This window comes from Haliaeetus leucocephalus, unplaced genomic scaffold (assembly GCF_000737465.1).
Source record: "Haliaeetus leucocephalus isolate CR32 unplaced genomic scaffold, Haliaeetus_leucocephalus-4.0 Scaffold273, whole genome shotgun sequence".
Taxonomy (NCBI): Eukaryota; Metazoa; Chordata; class Aves; order Accipitriformes; family Accipitridae; genus Haliaeetus; species Haliaeetus leucocephalus.
In genome coordinates, this window is record NW_010972709.1 from 1,726,293 (window position 1) to 1,743,045 (window position 16,753).

The window sequence follows — 16,753 nt, forward strand, 5'->3', positions numbered from 1 at the left end:
ACAACAGAGCGAAACAAAAACCAAAAAAAAAAAAATCCCTAAGAAATCCAGGTAAAATCCTTGTCGTTCTCCCCAGAGTTGTCCTGCTCCTGCGGAGAGTCGACATCTTTGTCATCATCCAAAATCACGTCATCTTGTGACATTCCCACGTCATCCTTCCACTTGATGTCATCGTCATCTCCCATCTCCTCGTCTCCTTCCACTTTGATGTCATCTGGGTCTTCCATGTACTGGCTTTCCCCGGGGTAGCACTCGTCTGGAGACCCTTCTCCTCCGTTGTGGTCCAGGTGACCAGCTATGCCTCGACCAGAGCAATCGGCACAAACTCCGTGGCGGCGAGAGCCGTGCTTAATCCCCACGCTGGCCGCAGACATGAACACTCGGTTGCACACTTTGCAGACGTATTTTTTATCTTTGCTGTGGACCTGGAAAAGGAGAACGATCAGAAAAGTTAATGCCGAGGGAGATGGATCGAGAGCCGCAGGGAAGGACAGGCTCCCCTGTCCTTCTGCAAAGGCAAAACCACCGCAGCCCATGACTGCAACCTGAGGTCGTCACCGGCTTTCATCGTGAACTCAAACCCTCCACGATTAATTCAACCCTGTAATGGTGTCGTGCAATGGAAAATCCTTTTGAGACTGCCTTTTCATCATCAAACTAGTAGTTCTGAGAGGAGCTTTTATCACTCAATTTTTTTTTTCTCCCCTTTCTGTTTTTCTGGGGTGCAATAGTTGCATTATACCACCACCACCACGAGGAAAATTTTAAAAAGGAAGAAAATCCCACCAGCCCCAAGCACTGGTTCTCCACAGACCAGAGCAGAGCAACCCATGATCAGATCACGTTAATTTAGTGGTTTCTCTCCTGATCCCACCACTGCCAAGAACCAAAGAGTTGGAGCCCCGTTAATGCATCCCGTATCTCTAAAAAAATGCAGCCTAATGCACTTCTAACCTTATTTCTGACTACTTTGGTGGCTGAAAAATGGTTTGTCACAAATGTTTCTGTTCTGTAAATCATGCTGCATTTTATGTCTGAGAATAACAGGCACACAGAGCTATCACACTTACAGAATAAGCAGTAAGTGGGAAAATGCTCTGCGGGATACCAGAAATCACTTCGAGATTCAAACTTCACTACACAATGAGCAAAATTACATACTTGGAGAAGCACAAAACCACCTAATCAAAGGCAAAATCTGTTGCTGGCTACTTTTGCCATGTGTGGAAGGCAAGGAGCTTGCTCAAAACATTCACCTGCTCCTCTCCCAAAGGAAATGGCCAACCGGTGCAGTGAGAACGCCTGAATTCCGCCACAAGGAGCCTCATCAGGCACTTTCATTTACATATATATACAAAAAGATATAGAAAATACATATATATTAGTTTTATTTATATATAGAATAGTTCAGTTGTAATGGACCTACAACAACCATCTAGTCCAACTGCCTGACTTCTTCAGGGCTGACCAGTATATGTTATACATATATTTTTTTTCTTTTTTATATATATATATATATATATTTTTTTATATATTAAGGCCACAGCAGGACAGGTCAGGAGGTTGCCTTGGCCAGTGCCCTGTTGCTGGCACTGATCAGCAGGAGACACTTTGGGAAGCGGTGTAGAAGCAGAGAAGGCTCCACCATGTACTACACTGTTCAGTGGCTAGTGATTTGGGGTCATCCTGAGCAAGCCCGTTTCGTGCAGACCATCAGCTACCAGAGCCTCTGGGCATGTGTCGTCAGTGCCTAATCCTGTTTTTAGCTCATTTATTCTTTTCACGCTCACAACAGCCTGTAGGAAAGGTTTTAAACATGCCTTACATTGAAAAGTCCTTCCTTTTATTTTCAATCAGTTGCCTGGCGAGGCCAGTTCCCCGCTCTTGCCGCAGCACGGGATCACCTGCTCTCACAACCGGATTGTCCATAACCCTGCGCTCATTGCTGATCCGGAATACCCAGCCGAGCTCAAGGTATTTGGGAAGAGGACAAATTGACCCATCTTACCCCCTCAGCCCCCACTACCACAGGACACTCGCTCAGGCTTTGTATTGCAGTGGTCCCGACCGCGTTCAAAGCCTGCGAGCTCTTCTGATCTGCTCTGGCTTCAGGTTTCCCTTGCTCTGAGCTAGTCCTCGCGGTGTGTTCTTCAACTGCATCAAGCAAAGTCATTGTATTTTATTTTTTTTTTAAACTACATGTAAGCTTTTTTAAAAGCAATTGGACAGGGCTGGTCAGAGTCGTCCAACAGGATCTATAGGCATCAGTCATTTGTAACTGTTAGAAGAATGATTTTCAGGCATCAGAAGATGAATAGGATTACAGAAGGTCATCAAGGGTGCAGAATAAGGGCTAAAAGAGCCATACAAAAAAGAAACTATAAAACAGGTACTAAAATGATGCGTAATTGAAACATCTGTTAAAAAACCTGATCGCCTCTCTCCCTCTCTTCCAATGCTGACGGTTTAGTCAGCATATTCAAATGAACCATATTACTGGATGGAGCTGAGCAGAAATTAATCCTATTTTCCTTATAGCCGAACTAGTAAGTATTAAACACAGAAACGCCGTTTGGCCCTCAGTATCTGAAAATGCCATTAGAAAGACCACATTCTGACTAAATACCAATATTCCAAGGCAGAGAGGGGAAAACATTGTGCTGACAACACTCTAAATTTCTGGGGAAAAAAAAAAAAAATTAAAAAAAGGGAAAGTTCTTAGAAATAAAATGATGGAGGCAACCAGCTGGCACGACAAGGTGTTCCCTGCTGCAAAACTAGCAACAGATCTTGCAATCTGCGTGCTTGCAGCAGGACTGAGCTCGCTGCTTGGATCTGCCTCCCGAACACCAGAACCCCAACAACACCCCAAGGAAATAACGAAGGGACATCTCGGGGAGCAGGCAGTCCCCCGAGCAGATGGCTGGGCACTCATCCGAATGGACGCACACGCACGAAAGGAAGCGGTAGTAGATGGTGGGGTTTTGAACACCATAGCAACTCGTCACGTAAGCCCCTTGATCACCCCGGTGCGAGGGGCCGGGGCTAACTGCCTGCCCGGTGCAAGCAGCAGCGCCGTTTGGCAAACTGTGCCGCACCGAAACGCCGGCATCTGCTGCAAGCAGACAACTGGCTTCCAGCTGAGCGGGCAGCAGCTCTTCCCAGGAAAAGGAACACGCTTTTGCAACAGCAGCAGGGACAGAGCAAGCTGCAGAGGTGGTGTAATGCCTGCAATAATAACCAAGTTCTCTACGGATTTAAAAAAATAATAAAAAAACCACCACCCAACTTTTTAAAAAAGCTACCGCAAGGAAGTAGAAGCTCCGTACACAAACAAAGCTGCTCTTTCCCATCTAAATTTATCCTGCCAGTTTTAAGCGGTTTGCAGTCACTTGCGATGCTGCGACAGACCAGGTAAAAAAGTTCAGTATAAATAGAATCACATGGAGACAAGTCACTTCGAACTAGAACCAAGAAACTTTTGGTTAAGTTTTTTTAAGCTGAAAACCTGGAGGGTATTACAGGGGTAGTGCTTCCTTCTGGACACAGCCTGTTCACTGCAACGCGGCGAGAAACCCCGGTTTATGGTCTGCCACCACACAGAAGTATCACTTGAGATGCAAAGATTTTTTTGAAAGAAAATCTTGTTTCTACTTTAATGTTCCAATTCAAAGAAAACAAGTGTTACTATTTAATTTGCATTTTATATAAAGACTATAAAAATATGCTTTTTAATCTGAGTTAAACAAACTAAAATAGCCTCTTCTGTCTTTGGTTATCAGTTGAGAAACAGACAGAAACAAGGTTTTTGGTGTGTTAAATCTACTTCCTTTTCCTACACGTTATTTTTATAACACACATTTTTATTTGATGCACGCCAGCATTCATCTTTACAGATTTACCTGAGAGTTGACAATTAAGCCCCAAAACATCAGACGCACCGGAAATAAGATGACAAGACAAGCAAAGCGTATGAATCCAGCAGTTAACCTTGCCACAAGCACTTCAGACAGCCTGCTCTACCGCTTTTGTAAATGAAGATCACGGTGTCATTTGCATTTAAGAAAATATACCTTTTCATAGCTTCATTTCAAAAGAAACTTCAGAAAAATACTGAAACTGGAATTTTTCTGGGGCCTTACAACAGTACCAAAAAACCCCCAAACCTCCCAATCCCTGTCCTTTTTTCTTCAGTGCATCCATTCCAAGATACCTCGGAGTCATTTATGGCTCTTTGGAAATGAAAACAAATCGGTATTGCCAGGGTTGCACTTTTTTCAGGAACTGGCACTAAAAATTTGTAATCCAGCTGGTATTTTCAAAACTAGCTTCGTTCCTGACATAAAAGAAGTCAGAGAGAGATTCAGACAGACGTACATCCTCTCCTGTATGTGTTCACAAATAGCTGATCTCACCTCCCTGGGTGTGTAACAGAACTCAAACTTCAGACTCAACAGAATCAAGTCACTCACCTAGAATGATTCCAGCAGCAAAACAACGAGACCTAAAATTAATCTGCAGATCACCTCAGTTTCAGTCCTGGAGGGTACAGGGTATATATATTTTTTCCTGCCTTCCCCATGGTACGTAAAAATATGCCGATTCTCATTAGTATCAAAATTTACAGAGCAAGAAAAGGAATTGCAAATTCCATTACACTTGAACCAAGCTGCATTACTGCTATTAGATTGCCTTTGCAAGAAGGTATGCAAGGGGATGCACGTGCTTGCAGGACTAGGATGAGGGAGTTAAAGTTCTTTGTGGCTTTTTGAGAATTATGACCAGGAAAACATTAATTCCTCTAAGCACACCTCCTCCAGTAAGATAGTCTTTACATTCAAAATTTAATAGATAATAAAAATATGATATATATAGATAATATAAATATGGAAAAAGTTATTTAAATGACCTCAACAAATCAATTCTTAGTCACTGAAACTGTCAACACTCTTGTGATTATTTTTTTTTATATCTCACTGTATTAGAACCTCACAGCTGCCATCCCCAGTATTTTGAAAAAAAATTCAAATTTTCTCTACAAGCTTAATTAGAGGGGCACCAGAGCTCGCTGGCATGCATTATGGAAATAATTATGTAGAAACTATTTGCTCTTCCACAATATCACCTCTACACCAAGCTCTGAGAAACCACTTTAAGATAGCAAATTAATTCTCCCCTGCAAAAAAAGCAAAGTTTGGCTTAAAATTTTGTTTCTGAAGAAGTTGTGAAAAGCCAGACAATGGCACCAGCCATCCTCCTTGGCGGTTTGGAGCCACCATCTTTAATAAAGCATAACATTATTTCTGATAACTAAGCGCTGCTAGACCCGAGTAGCTTTGCCTCGAATTCTTCTTGCCGAGCGACTTTTGTTTTAAAGCTTTCTGCACCAAGTCATTCAACCTATTAAAAAAAAAATTTCCTTTTCCATCCTGAAGACAGCATTAGCTATTCTACCTCCCGTCCTGAATGCTCAGGCTCTCCCTGGCAGTCAGGGTTGCGTGGGAAGGAGAAGGCTGCGCTGGAGAGCAGGTGGAGGTTAGCTCTGGAGGAACAGGCAAAGAGACATGGGGCCTTTGAAAGGCGGGGAAAAAAAGATCCTGGAGAAGTCTTCAGAGGGGCCGCAGAGGGGAAAACAAAATACAGACCGAAATCAGATGAAGCTCCCGTTATCTTTAACCTGAACAAATGGGCTGTTTCCACCCGAGGCCCGCAGCAGCAGCAGCACTCTTACCAAGGTGTGCCGCTTCATGTGCTCCCGGCGGGTGAACTTCTTCCCGCAGATCTCACAGGGATAGGGTCTTTCTCCCGTGTGGGATCGCATGTGTCTCTTCAGGATGCACTGATGCATGGCTGAAAAACTGCAGTACGGGCACTTGAATTTCTTCCTGATGACTGTGAACTCGTTAACTGTAAGAGAGCAAGCAAAACACGCAGATTACTTTCAGAACGTCTCAGAAAGGTCAGTCTTCTCGTTTACTATTTCACTATTAAATTAGTTCACTGAAATCACACTCTCACCTCTTAACCATCTACAATTTTTTTTTAATCCTTACACTATATTACTGCACTTGTATTATTAAAGCTAAGAACTGCAAGTACCTTCATCAGAGAAGCTTTTGAACAAGCCAGCACACAAACATTTAGCAACAGTCTGTAACACACATTGCCTAACGCTTGCTAAATGGCAAATAAAGAGGGCTGACAATCTGCTATGATTCTGATTTATTGTAACAAATCATCCTAAATATCAAGATCTAAAATTCTAACACTATTATTTGTGGAAGAAGTAGCTAGCCGTGAACAGAAGACTGCAAATGTAACACCCTGCCAGTGCCATGCGCTTTAGTTTTATTTATGGGGCGATGCAAGAACATCATCACACACTCCAGGAGCATTTCAGTGAAGGTGCAGAGACTAAGGATTACCCAGAAGAAAGAGGACAGGTACAACAAACACACTCTACGTTATCCAACTCTCCACTAGTATTACCACTGCGACACGGATACAGAAATACAAAAGGATGCTTAATGTTGAATTACAGCATAACCCTTGCAAGCCTCCTTACAACTGTATATAGCCCTTGATGGACCCTTTTTCTGTCCCTCCCAATTGTATTTTGCTGAACTAGAAAAGGGATGAATTCTTTGAAGCCGTTCTGACACTGTCGATTCTGTTCTTCTTGTCATCTCCTCAGAAGCGCACTGAAAGCAGACCCAGGGGATGCGTACAGTATCGACAGCCCAAGGGTCTAATTTGCCAGAAGAATGCACACAGCAGCAGCGTTGGTATTTCCTTCTCCAAACAAAGTGAAAGTGCAACATGCAAAATACAGCAGGTGAAAACAGAGTATTTGTTACTCCCTGAGGACATCCACTCACTGTAAGTTTGGAAGTGACTGTCCACATGGATATGATTTTAAATCTCTGCCTTCTAATAATTCTATTGCTTTCCATTAGTATGTTAATTTTCACCCACTTTGCTTCTAATTATTGTTATTTCTCAAAGCAATATATTGTTTACATAACAACGAGGGAAAGAAAGCAAGCAAGTTCTAGTTAATCACCTTAAGTATGCTATCGCGTATGTAAATGGCTCTTGGTAAATGAAAACAGTCTATGTAGGAGAGCTAAGGGAATAAGGGAAATACCAGACCTACTATATGGCTGCTAACATACTGAGTACTTTGCAATATTTTTAGATGCTTATTGAAATGTTATCTCCTACAAGTGCCCTACGAGCTGAATATGCAGTGCATGCCTTTAGTATACCACCGATAATGCCCTGGGAGTTACACTGTACACTGGAAAACAGCTACTTAAAAATGGCCTTTTTTTAAGAAAGTCAGTAGGCCAATGTACTCTGTGTCGTTTAAAGCCCAATTTGTGGGCTTTTTTTTTTTTTCCTTTCTGTTTTTAAAATTTACTTTGTCTTGTATTTCCAATACAGGTAAAAACAATGTGAAAAGTAACTACATTTGTCATTCATGTAAAAGTGCAAACTACATGATACTATTAAGAGGCATCTTTAAAAAAGGTAACACCACTCTTTGTAATCAGTTCAACACAAGCTCATCTTAGAAGTAGTACTCCAAGAAGTTTTTTATTGTCCTAATGCAGACTAAAAGCATGGTTCAAGATCTCAAAAGCTGCCGTGATACGAGTTTCATCTTAGCATTTGTTTTGACTACTTGGAATTAAACGAATCCTCCACACAGGTAACTTTGAGGAAAAAACGATTCCTTTGATTAGCAGTTTGAATTGGATCTAATATTCTTATATTCTTTTCTTGTGCTCCTAACTTGCTGCTTTGGGCTGCTCAGCAACTGTGGTGGTCCATCCTACAGGTGATTTTTTTTGGTGGTTTGGTGGGGTTTTTTTCAGCACATTTGGTAAAACTGTCAAGAGAATTTTCTAGCCCAAGGAGAAGGGAAGCAAAAAAAAAAAAAAAGCCTACTCACCTGGGCCATGGCTGCAATACTGACGACAGGGAAAGTGAGCACTAAAGAATATTTTATTCACCCGTCAGTAAAGATTACTCACTGAGATGAGGCAGCATTTTGAAGGGCTGGTTTCACGTGACTATGCACTTGCACTGCTCTGGGAACCTCCCAGAGGAGATACTTTGATGTGGCCTGATGCCCAGCGCCTTGTGAAAGCTCTTGTTGATAACCTAACAACCCAGCCCTTCTCCTACCCCATACCTATCTTCTGATTTACAAGATACTTTTTTTTTTTTAAACAATTAGAATATGAAAACTCTTTCTCTACTACAGGAAAAGCTTTTTTTGCTTTATCTTCTCCTTTGGGTTTGACACCCCCTTGTCTATACAATCAGAGGCAAGGAACCCACTTTCTTCTATAGCAAGTATCAATTTTATGATACAAAGCTATTCATGATAAATACGTTTCTGGCCTGATCTTGTAACTGCTCGATTATTAGCGATAGGCCACACAAACACTTATATTCCCCAGGATCACTATAAACCTATTACTACGGAGTCTAGACAAGGTAAGCAAGCTATAAGCTGATCAAGGGAAGTCAAGAGGGGACACGTAACCCTCCTTCCTCCAGTCCAAGGCCATGTCCAGTACTACTCAACAACACAAACATGCTACACGTATAGACCACAGCTAGCAGGACAAGCTGCTCGGCAAGTCAGGTTTAACCACCTCACTCTGGAAAAAACTGACATGGAGATCCTGAGAGCAAGCAGATCCCAAGATTACGAAGCAAAAGTGCTTTGGAGAAGAGAACACCACAAAATCCCTTATTTCCTATATTGCCAGATTGTACCTGATCCTGTCATTTCCTAAATGAGCAGATGCCTCCTCTCATTTACTGTCCGTACCTGTCCCTTCACTTTATGGCTGAGCTACTGTAGAAGCTGAAAAGGCAACTCCAAAAGTTTGGTGCACAACCTGCACCATTGGCACACTACTTTCACACACTAATAGCCACGTTTCCAACACATGAATGTATTTCCAACAACATATTCATAACACTTTCTGATTTCAAGATCCCTCATGCTTACTTTTGCCCGCACTCAGCTTAAGTCGCTCGAGAATAACATTTTCAAGCTTCTAGTACGCTTATATTTAAAAATAGTCACAGAACACTTTTTGCAACTATAGTTTTATTGAAAACTATTTTTTCACCAAATAGCCATATATTTAGTTCTTGTATCTACAAAAGTAAACACCTGAAAAACAACAGCATTGTTAGAAAAATAACTGTATTGCAAAGTTAACATTTTCACAGTACTGTTAAATATATGCACCCACCAAGTACATATATTTAATGAACAACATACCAACTTTGGTATGAGTATAATCTTTTGTCTAAATGACAATATTTTATAGAGCTTACGTACAGCAGCATTAAGGTCCTAAGAAATAATCTTTAACAAGATCATCACGACTGTTAACAGCAGTGCCGTAGATAACTAGCTACTGGACACAACTACAGGAAGAACAGCACCAAGAACTGGAGAACGTAATACAAACAGTGCCATAGTAAAAATCTATGTCCTTAACTTCACTAAAGTATTTACAGAAGATGTGCATTTTTAAAACCAACACAATAATGGTTGGAAAAAAGCCTTTGGTATCGTCATCTCCAGTAACTGTACTTATTTCACTGAGGCTGCTAAATGAAATAGGCTCCTACATCCCTGACTTGAGAGAAGGAAAAGCACTAGTGATATACTGCCCGATAGAGCTGCTTTGTATTAACTCTGTAAACCCATATGTAGTTAATCATCACTGAAATACTACACTCATTTGGCTATTACGAAGAATTCACAGACTTTAAGAGAATTCTTGTCCACTTAATCCTCATTGTTTTTCAGGTTATAAATAGCAAGGTGCAATGTAACTGTCAAGCTTATACTTCCCATCATCTTCCCATGCCACTTTCTAACACAAAAATCCTGCTTTTAAAAAGTTTTCTACGCGAACTCTGTAAGCCTCTGCTATGTTATACCCTATGGTTAACATTTTAAAAAACCTACTCCTGATCCTGAAGGAAAACACTGGAAATTCTCAGTGTGAAGTCAGGGAAGTACTTTGATGTACAGGCCACGTACAGTACTACTAAAACCTCTATTAGAGAGGATCAGTTGACCTGACTATAGAAAAAGAGAGTTCCATGTGGAATTAAATTCTCAAATATGAGAAAAAATGAACAACCATGAAACATCATTAACTGTTATCATGTCAACGAAGCCTTTTAGAATTTGCTGAAATTACTTTTGCTGGCATCTTACTTTTCCGATTCAGACAAATCCTACCATGCTGCTCCCAAATTTCCAGATTAGACTCATTTTGGTCACAACTTCCTCTTCTGGCTCAGCCTTCTCCTCCCTCACTTGCTGGTTATTTAAGAGCAGAATAAATTATAAGGCAATTAAACTGACATCCGTAACAAGGGAAGCTGACAGACTAAACCATACACATTCACAGACAACCATGATCCACAATGCCAAAGATGTCAATGGGAACAAGAGCAAAAAAGACAGACATGATTTTGCAAAAAAAAATATAAAATTTAAAAAAATGATCGAAGTATGGTGTACTACACCGATTATATAGGAACATATTCTCAACTCTGACCGCACCGTGCCCAAATGAAGAGTAAGAACTAAGCCAAGCAGGGAAACTCCAGCTTCCTAACCCTCAGAAACCCAGCCCTGACGCAGCACAGAGCCATCTCCCTGCACCCCTGACTCACAGCAGGAATGGGCAGAGCAGCGCTGCACCAGAATATATCTGTTCCCTCTCTGCGAGGGCAAGGGCAGGAGGAACTGGATGATCTCTCTCATCTAGCTTTCCGCAGCCAACAGCTTTGCAAGAAACTCTCGCCTGGAGACCTCCAGGCTGCTCAAGTCCACTTTGTGCAATGACCAAACATTTCTCATTTTTGTCTCCCTGAGATACAACACCATTATGAGAAAGAACTTTTCTGAAGAACTCTAAAGATCATTTGCAGAAGTTGCTTTCGTCTCCTCAGCTGTCTCTCTCACACATTAAGGAAAGCAACCCTACAACCCGAGAGCTCAAGCTGCTGACAAGCTGTGCTGTACGCAGAGCAGCTGAGAAGTGCTACGCTTAATTATGCTACTTTTATTTCACAGTTACTATGATCTGGTTTTGAACGTAAATATATAGCAAGAGACAGAAATATTTAATCTTTTAAAAAAATAAATGAATTTCATATAATAAAATAGGAATTACAGTAAGACTGCTACCCTCCAGTAACAACCATTACTGATTTTGTATGTGCACCCTAAGTTGCAATTAGATCTTCTATGTAAAGCCTCCTCTCCTCCGTTTGAACAACATACATCCAGTCTGGCTAAGTTAAATACATCATATGAAACAAACCAGTCAGAAAAATTTACAGAATACCTGAAAACCACAGCCATACTCCAGTGTATTTTTTAAAAAGTCCTAAAAGTACTCAAACATAATACCAATAAAATATACAAGCCTTGCAACAACTTTCAGGCCCAAATAATATACCCTGTTGTACATATGAACAAGCAGCATGTTTTTCTCCTTTCAGTGACATAGAAAACCAGACTTTATAAACAGCTTACAGGGCTGAGCAACCCAGTGCTTTCACAGCTCCGAATCTCAAGCTGAAAAACCCTGAAATGCCCGAATTGTCTAATGGACAGAGCACTAGACCAGAACTCAGAAGACTGAATTCTATTATTAATTCTATTGCTAACACGCTCAACAAGCTGAGGTATGTTATTTTCCCAGAGAATACAAGGAAAACATCACCATTTCTTTTATAAAGCACTTTGAGATCTACTGATAAAAAAGAAGTTTAACGCAGTATAAGCACACAGTATGATCACACCAATAAGATAGCCAAAGTGCCCATAACATGAACTGACAAAAATTATCTTTGCACAAAAATTGCACCGTGGCTGCAGTTACACAATATCTGGAACCAGCACATTATCAACCTGATCAGCTTTGGGGAAGTTACTCTATTACATTACACCTGCGATACGTTTATTTGCAGCACGACAACAATGGAACAATTTGCTTTTCCTAGTTTAAAAGAAGCGTCTCATATTCGCAACAGTAGCTACGCGTCCTCAAGATCCTCGTTTTGTCCTACACTGTCCAAAAGCTACAACCCGCTCAGCTGGGCAGAGCCCAGGTAACACGCTTTCATGTGGTTAGTGAGGTTCTTCTGTGTACCAAAGCCCTTGCCACAGAAGAGACAGACAAAAGTACGCTCGTTTGAGTGCACAGACATAAGATGCCGGTTTAAGTCTGTCTTGTCTCGAAACAGCTTGGCACAGTTAGGACATCGCATCTTCTTACAGTTGAAGTGGATGGTCTTTTCGTGCCGATCCATGTTTGACTTCAGAGTGAAGCTCGCGGGGCATTTGGAGCACTGGAAGCGGGCGAGATGGCCAGGAGGGACGCTGTCAGCAAGGCCAGGCCGGGAGCAGTCAACCAAGTCGAACGGGAGAAGCACGGAGAAAGCGTGCTCGTGGATGTGCTCCTTCAGCTCTTCAGCACACTGGAAAACCCTCCTGCAGAAACCACAGGTCAGCCTCTTGGCTAGGGCTGAATCCAGGAACAGGCCATCAGTGGTTATGTCCATGTCTTCAGATCTCGAGAAACTTGTATCTAAAATAGAAATACACAAACACACGTACAAATCAGTGTTTTCTAGTATAAAAGAATGATAGTTTAAAAAGAATATATATTTTTCTCTCTACTTACCTGAATCAGAGTTATCAAACTGCCAAAGTGCTAAAAATCCATCATAAGTGGCCTGCAAATGAAAAGCAGACTTAAGTTAAGGCAAGCATTTACAAGAACACATTTTTGTAGTTAGTGCTCAGACTCCCATCTTAACATTGCTTTCACCCTTTCTTTAAGTGAGGCTCACTATTTGACTTGGCAACCCTATCTGCCTTTACAAAGCTCTCACTGTCAAAGCAGCTAAATTAACTGGGCCATATTTTGCAAGATTGGGTGTTTTGAAGACAGTAATCAACACGCCTATTTAAGGTCCTGGGTAACTACTCAGTTTCCAGTCTCACTAAGCATCTGTAGCTCACACTCAGGCCAATGGGAAACACTAGATAGAAAATTTCTAGCAGATACAACAGAACTGAAAAATTTTCCCTTAGCCCTACATAGCTACTTTTTTTTTTCCACATAGAAAAGCCCATAGAAAACAAACACCTTCTGCGTAGTTCCCTTTATGCAACGCGCTCTGGCACCGCTGATCCAAATTACAAATAAAAGCTGATTTTTTATTTTTTTTTCATAAACCATTTGCAATATGCCAGTGTGCGGCAGATGGCAACCCTCTATGAGGCAGAGGCATGATGCAGCCTGGGCAGGTCTGCTGGAGACTGGGCAAGCGGCTACCAGCCGTTCTGAGCAGCTCACTTTGCTCTAAGGTGGCTGCAAAGGAAAATCTGTGTTTCCACCCATTTGTTTAATGAAAATAAAGTATCATTCAAAAATATTAAGAAATGCCAGAGAAAGCTATGGATTTTACATCAAACTCCTGTAATACAGAAAGCCAGCCTGCTTCTATCTGAATTTAGACAGTTACAAAGAAACCCAAATGCAAAATGCCAGAAATGGGCAACGGATAGCCGGGGTCTCAGCCACCTTTATGCCATAATTATATTCTTGTATGTAATGTTTTGCAAACAAAGGGATTTACAATAAAAAGGGCTTTATACTTAAAAAAAAAAAATAGTTTTTTGAATGCAAGTGCTGTTGAGGTAAGGCAGAAAAGCTAAAATTAGGACAACACTAGCCCTGACCTCAACAGACTTCTAGTTTTAAAATAACCTGTATTTAAAAAAAAAAAAAAAAAAAGCTAACAGAGCAAAGTATGAGGTATTATGGTCTTTCAAGGTACTCCTAACTGGGTAAAATTTGATTAAACAGATACCTTTGGATTTAAATTTCTTTGCATTTTTCCCCACGATCTTACCTGGGTTGAGGAAGGCACCTCTCCTTTTATCACGGTTTCTGGTGACATTTCACCAGAAGAGCAGATCTCAGGGGGGCTCTGAGTGGCAAGGTGTGATGAAGGCAGCGGGGGAGATGGTGCTTCCACTTTGCCATCACATTCGCCCCTTGAACGATTCAAGTTGGTGCCAGGCCCTGGGGAACACAGGAAACGAATCTCACCCACGTGAACTAGCACCAGCTGGTGGTTTTAAAAATGGCCTTTGCAAAGGCAGAGCACCAGCACTCGCAGCTTATCTTCTGTCAGTGGGAGGGAATGCAGCAGGACAGTGATGCCAGGCTTTTTTTGTTTGTTTTTTTTAAAACTAGCCTCCCCACCCAAAATGCCTCGTCTGCGCGTGGTGTATGTAGTGGAGTTACATCGCATGGCACGGTCACTAAAGAGTCCGTCGGCAGAAAGAAGCACAGTGCAGCACAAATATCCAGAGCAATCACATTTCTGAGAGACGCCTCTTGGAGAAGCACCATTTCAAACGCGTACGTTTCAATCTCCAAGTAACATACACACAAACTTTATTCTACTACTAGCTTTCTTGAAAATTTACGTCAAAGCTTCAGATCTCCAGATTTGACCATGCTGTTTTATTTAATATAGTACTGCCAGTCCTTGATCTCAAAGTGCTTTACAAAAGATGGGAAAAAGTATTCTTTTAATTCTATAGTTAGCAAGCATAGAAGTTCAAATATTTGTACAAAACTATTGAATTATACCTAACAGTCGTTACATTCTAAAAATCCACCGTAAGTTCAAAAGGAGAACATTATTTGTCCAGCCAAAGCAGAACCGTACCCTCTTGACTATACTGTAGCAACAGCCAAATGGTAAACAATATTCCAGAAACTGCACTGATAATCAATGACAAATCTACGTACAAATAAAGACTGTGTAATCAAGATCAGCGTACATTACAAGTTGTTAAACGAACTGTAACAAACACCTTGACTGAATATTGGAATGACATATTGAACAGGTCATTATTTTTGAAAAGCAAGCAGGTGAAATCAGAAGCAAATAAGGCATAAAAGTAAACAAATTCATATTGAAAACACTCTATGCCCTAAAGGCTTTTTTATTTCTAACACAAAAGAGTCTGATTGAAACCTTTACAGATATAAAACACACACTCTTTAATGCAGCTACAAATAACAAGTCAAAGTTTATACTATGTCCGAACACAATACACTGTGATCTGGGTCACAACAAAGCATTTGAGTGAAACCGTACAAAGGTTTCTAAATGCGAACAATCCCAAACTTAACTTTTTATCAGCTATCAAAGGAAATTCTGCTCTTGTGCCACAAGCTGGGTGTTTGATTTACCTTCCTCCGCTTTGATCGCAGACTAAAATCTTTCACAACTTAGTTAACTCTATTCAAGTGTGATAACAATACTTCAAGTTTTCATTCTAGTGGTGCTCATCTATTGCTGTTACAATTTAAAGGCAGGACAACAAAATGCTAAAACCCCATAAATTCAGGATAGGAAAAAATGGGGGAAAAAGCGAATTCATCAGTATTTCCCATTAGACACTGTTACCATGAATCCAGCTCTCCAGGTCCATAGCAGAATTCCTGCCTAGACATCCACACATGCCCTTTTTTTCCCCTGAACATCCCAAACTGATTCAAACTGCCCTGTTTACATTGAAGCTACACACGGTGACCACGGACAACTTAGAGGCATCTCCGTTAAAAGTTAAGGCTACTGAATGAGCAGTGAAATAGAGTAAGGAGAAACAATAAACTCAATCATCCAACATGAGCCACAAAGATGTACAACACAACAAAGTACAAAGATGATTTTTAGAACAATAATTAATATTTATTTGGTTTCCACAACTGCAAGTAACATAAGAAGACAAACCCACAGAAACGCCCCATACTTTGTACACGAGAACGCAAACAGCACCTCAATTTACGTTTTGTCCCACTCTGACTAGTACTGTGAGAAACCCTTTTCCTTCCTAAATTTGTATTGGAATGAATTTAATGAAAAGTATTTTAACTTCTAAATCAGAAATCAAAAGCACTTTCCTTCAGTCAGCTTTGCATATGAAAGATGATGCACTGGTTTAGCAGTATTTATACGAATATAGTATTCTCTGACAGCTGGACAGTAAACTATTGTGGAAAAGAGAAAGGCAAAGGTTGTTATATCTCATTTAAAATTGCATCCATTCTCCCCTAAATCTTCGTTTACCATGTACAAAAATTCCACGCTAAACTGAATACCTTTAACTCCCTCTTGGGAAAGTCGACCACTATGTAAAATGTATTCCTTTAAAATCCAGTGCAAGTATAAATTATTGGCTCCAATGAACCACTAACTAAAAATAACGTATTAGCTGGTTTGCCCAAAAGAAAAGGGCTCTGTGTACCATGTAATCACTTGGACAGCAAGCTTCATAGGAATTGCTTCTATAAACAGTTTCAGTTGCAACAGGGTAAACAGGAAAAGCCAAACTTAGACATATAAAAAAGTATGCAATGTACTATTCTGAAAACATGGAATAGTCGCCCTTTAAGGGAATCAGTCACCCCAAAATCTGAAAGTTTTCTGACTTTTTGTTTCTTTAATGACAAAACAAGGATGTAAATTAACCAACTCATTTTCTAATGAATATTAAAATTCTCATTCTCTTGATTATACTTGGCAAAACCAGCTAAAAAGAGTCAACTAAAGCCTCTGAGACTTTTGGAGATGTGGTGTAACCGTACGGAACTGCTAC

At 40.7% G+C, this 16,753-nt stretch overlaps 1 protein-coding gene across 8 annotated transcripts in view; it reads right to left on the reverse strand.

Annotated features, from left to right (window-relative positions):
• ZBTB46 (zinc finger and BTB domain containing 46) overlaps positions 1 to 16,753 on the reverse strand; it is a 55,355-nt gene continuing 38,602 nt past the window's right edge. For 5 of the 8 annotated variants that reach the window (XM_010569460.1, XM_010569463.1, XM_010569464.1 and 2 more), the window contains 5 exons: positions 13,987 to 14,159; positions 12,750 to 12,801; positions 12,342 to 12,653; positions 5,732 to 5,907; positions 1 to 425 (listed from right to left, as the gene is read on the reverse strand). In XM_010569460.1, coding sequence (XP_010567762.1) covers positions 39 to 425; positions 5,732 to 5,907; positions 12,342 to 12,653; positions 12,750 to 12,801; positions 13,987 to 14,159 — 1,100 coding nt within the window. In that variant the 3' untranslated portion in view covers positions 1 to 38. Of the gene's footprint in view, positions 426 to 5,731; positions 5,908 to 10,146; positions 12,654 to 12,749; positions 12,802 to 13,986; positions 14,160 to 16,753 lie in introns of those variants that run through there. The other 3 variants (XR_774487.1, XM_010569465.1, XM_010569466.1) reach the window with 3 other exon arrangements.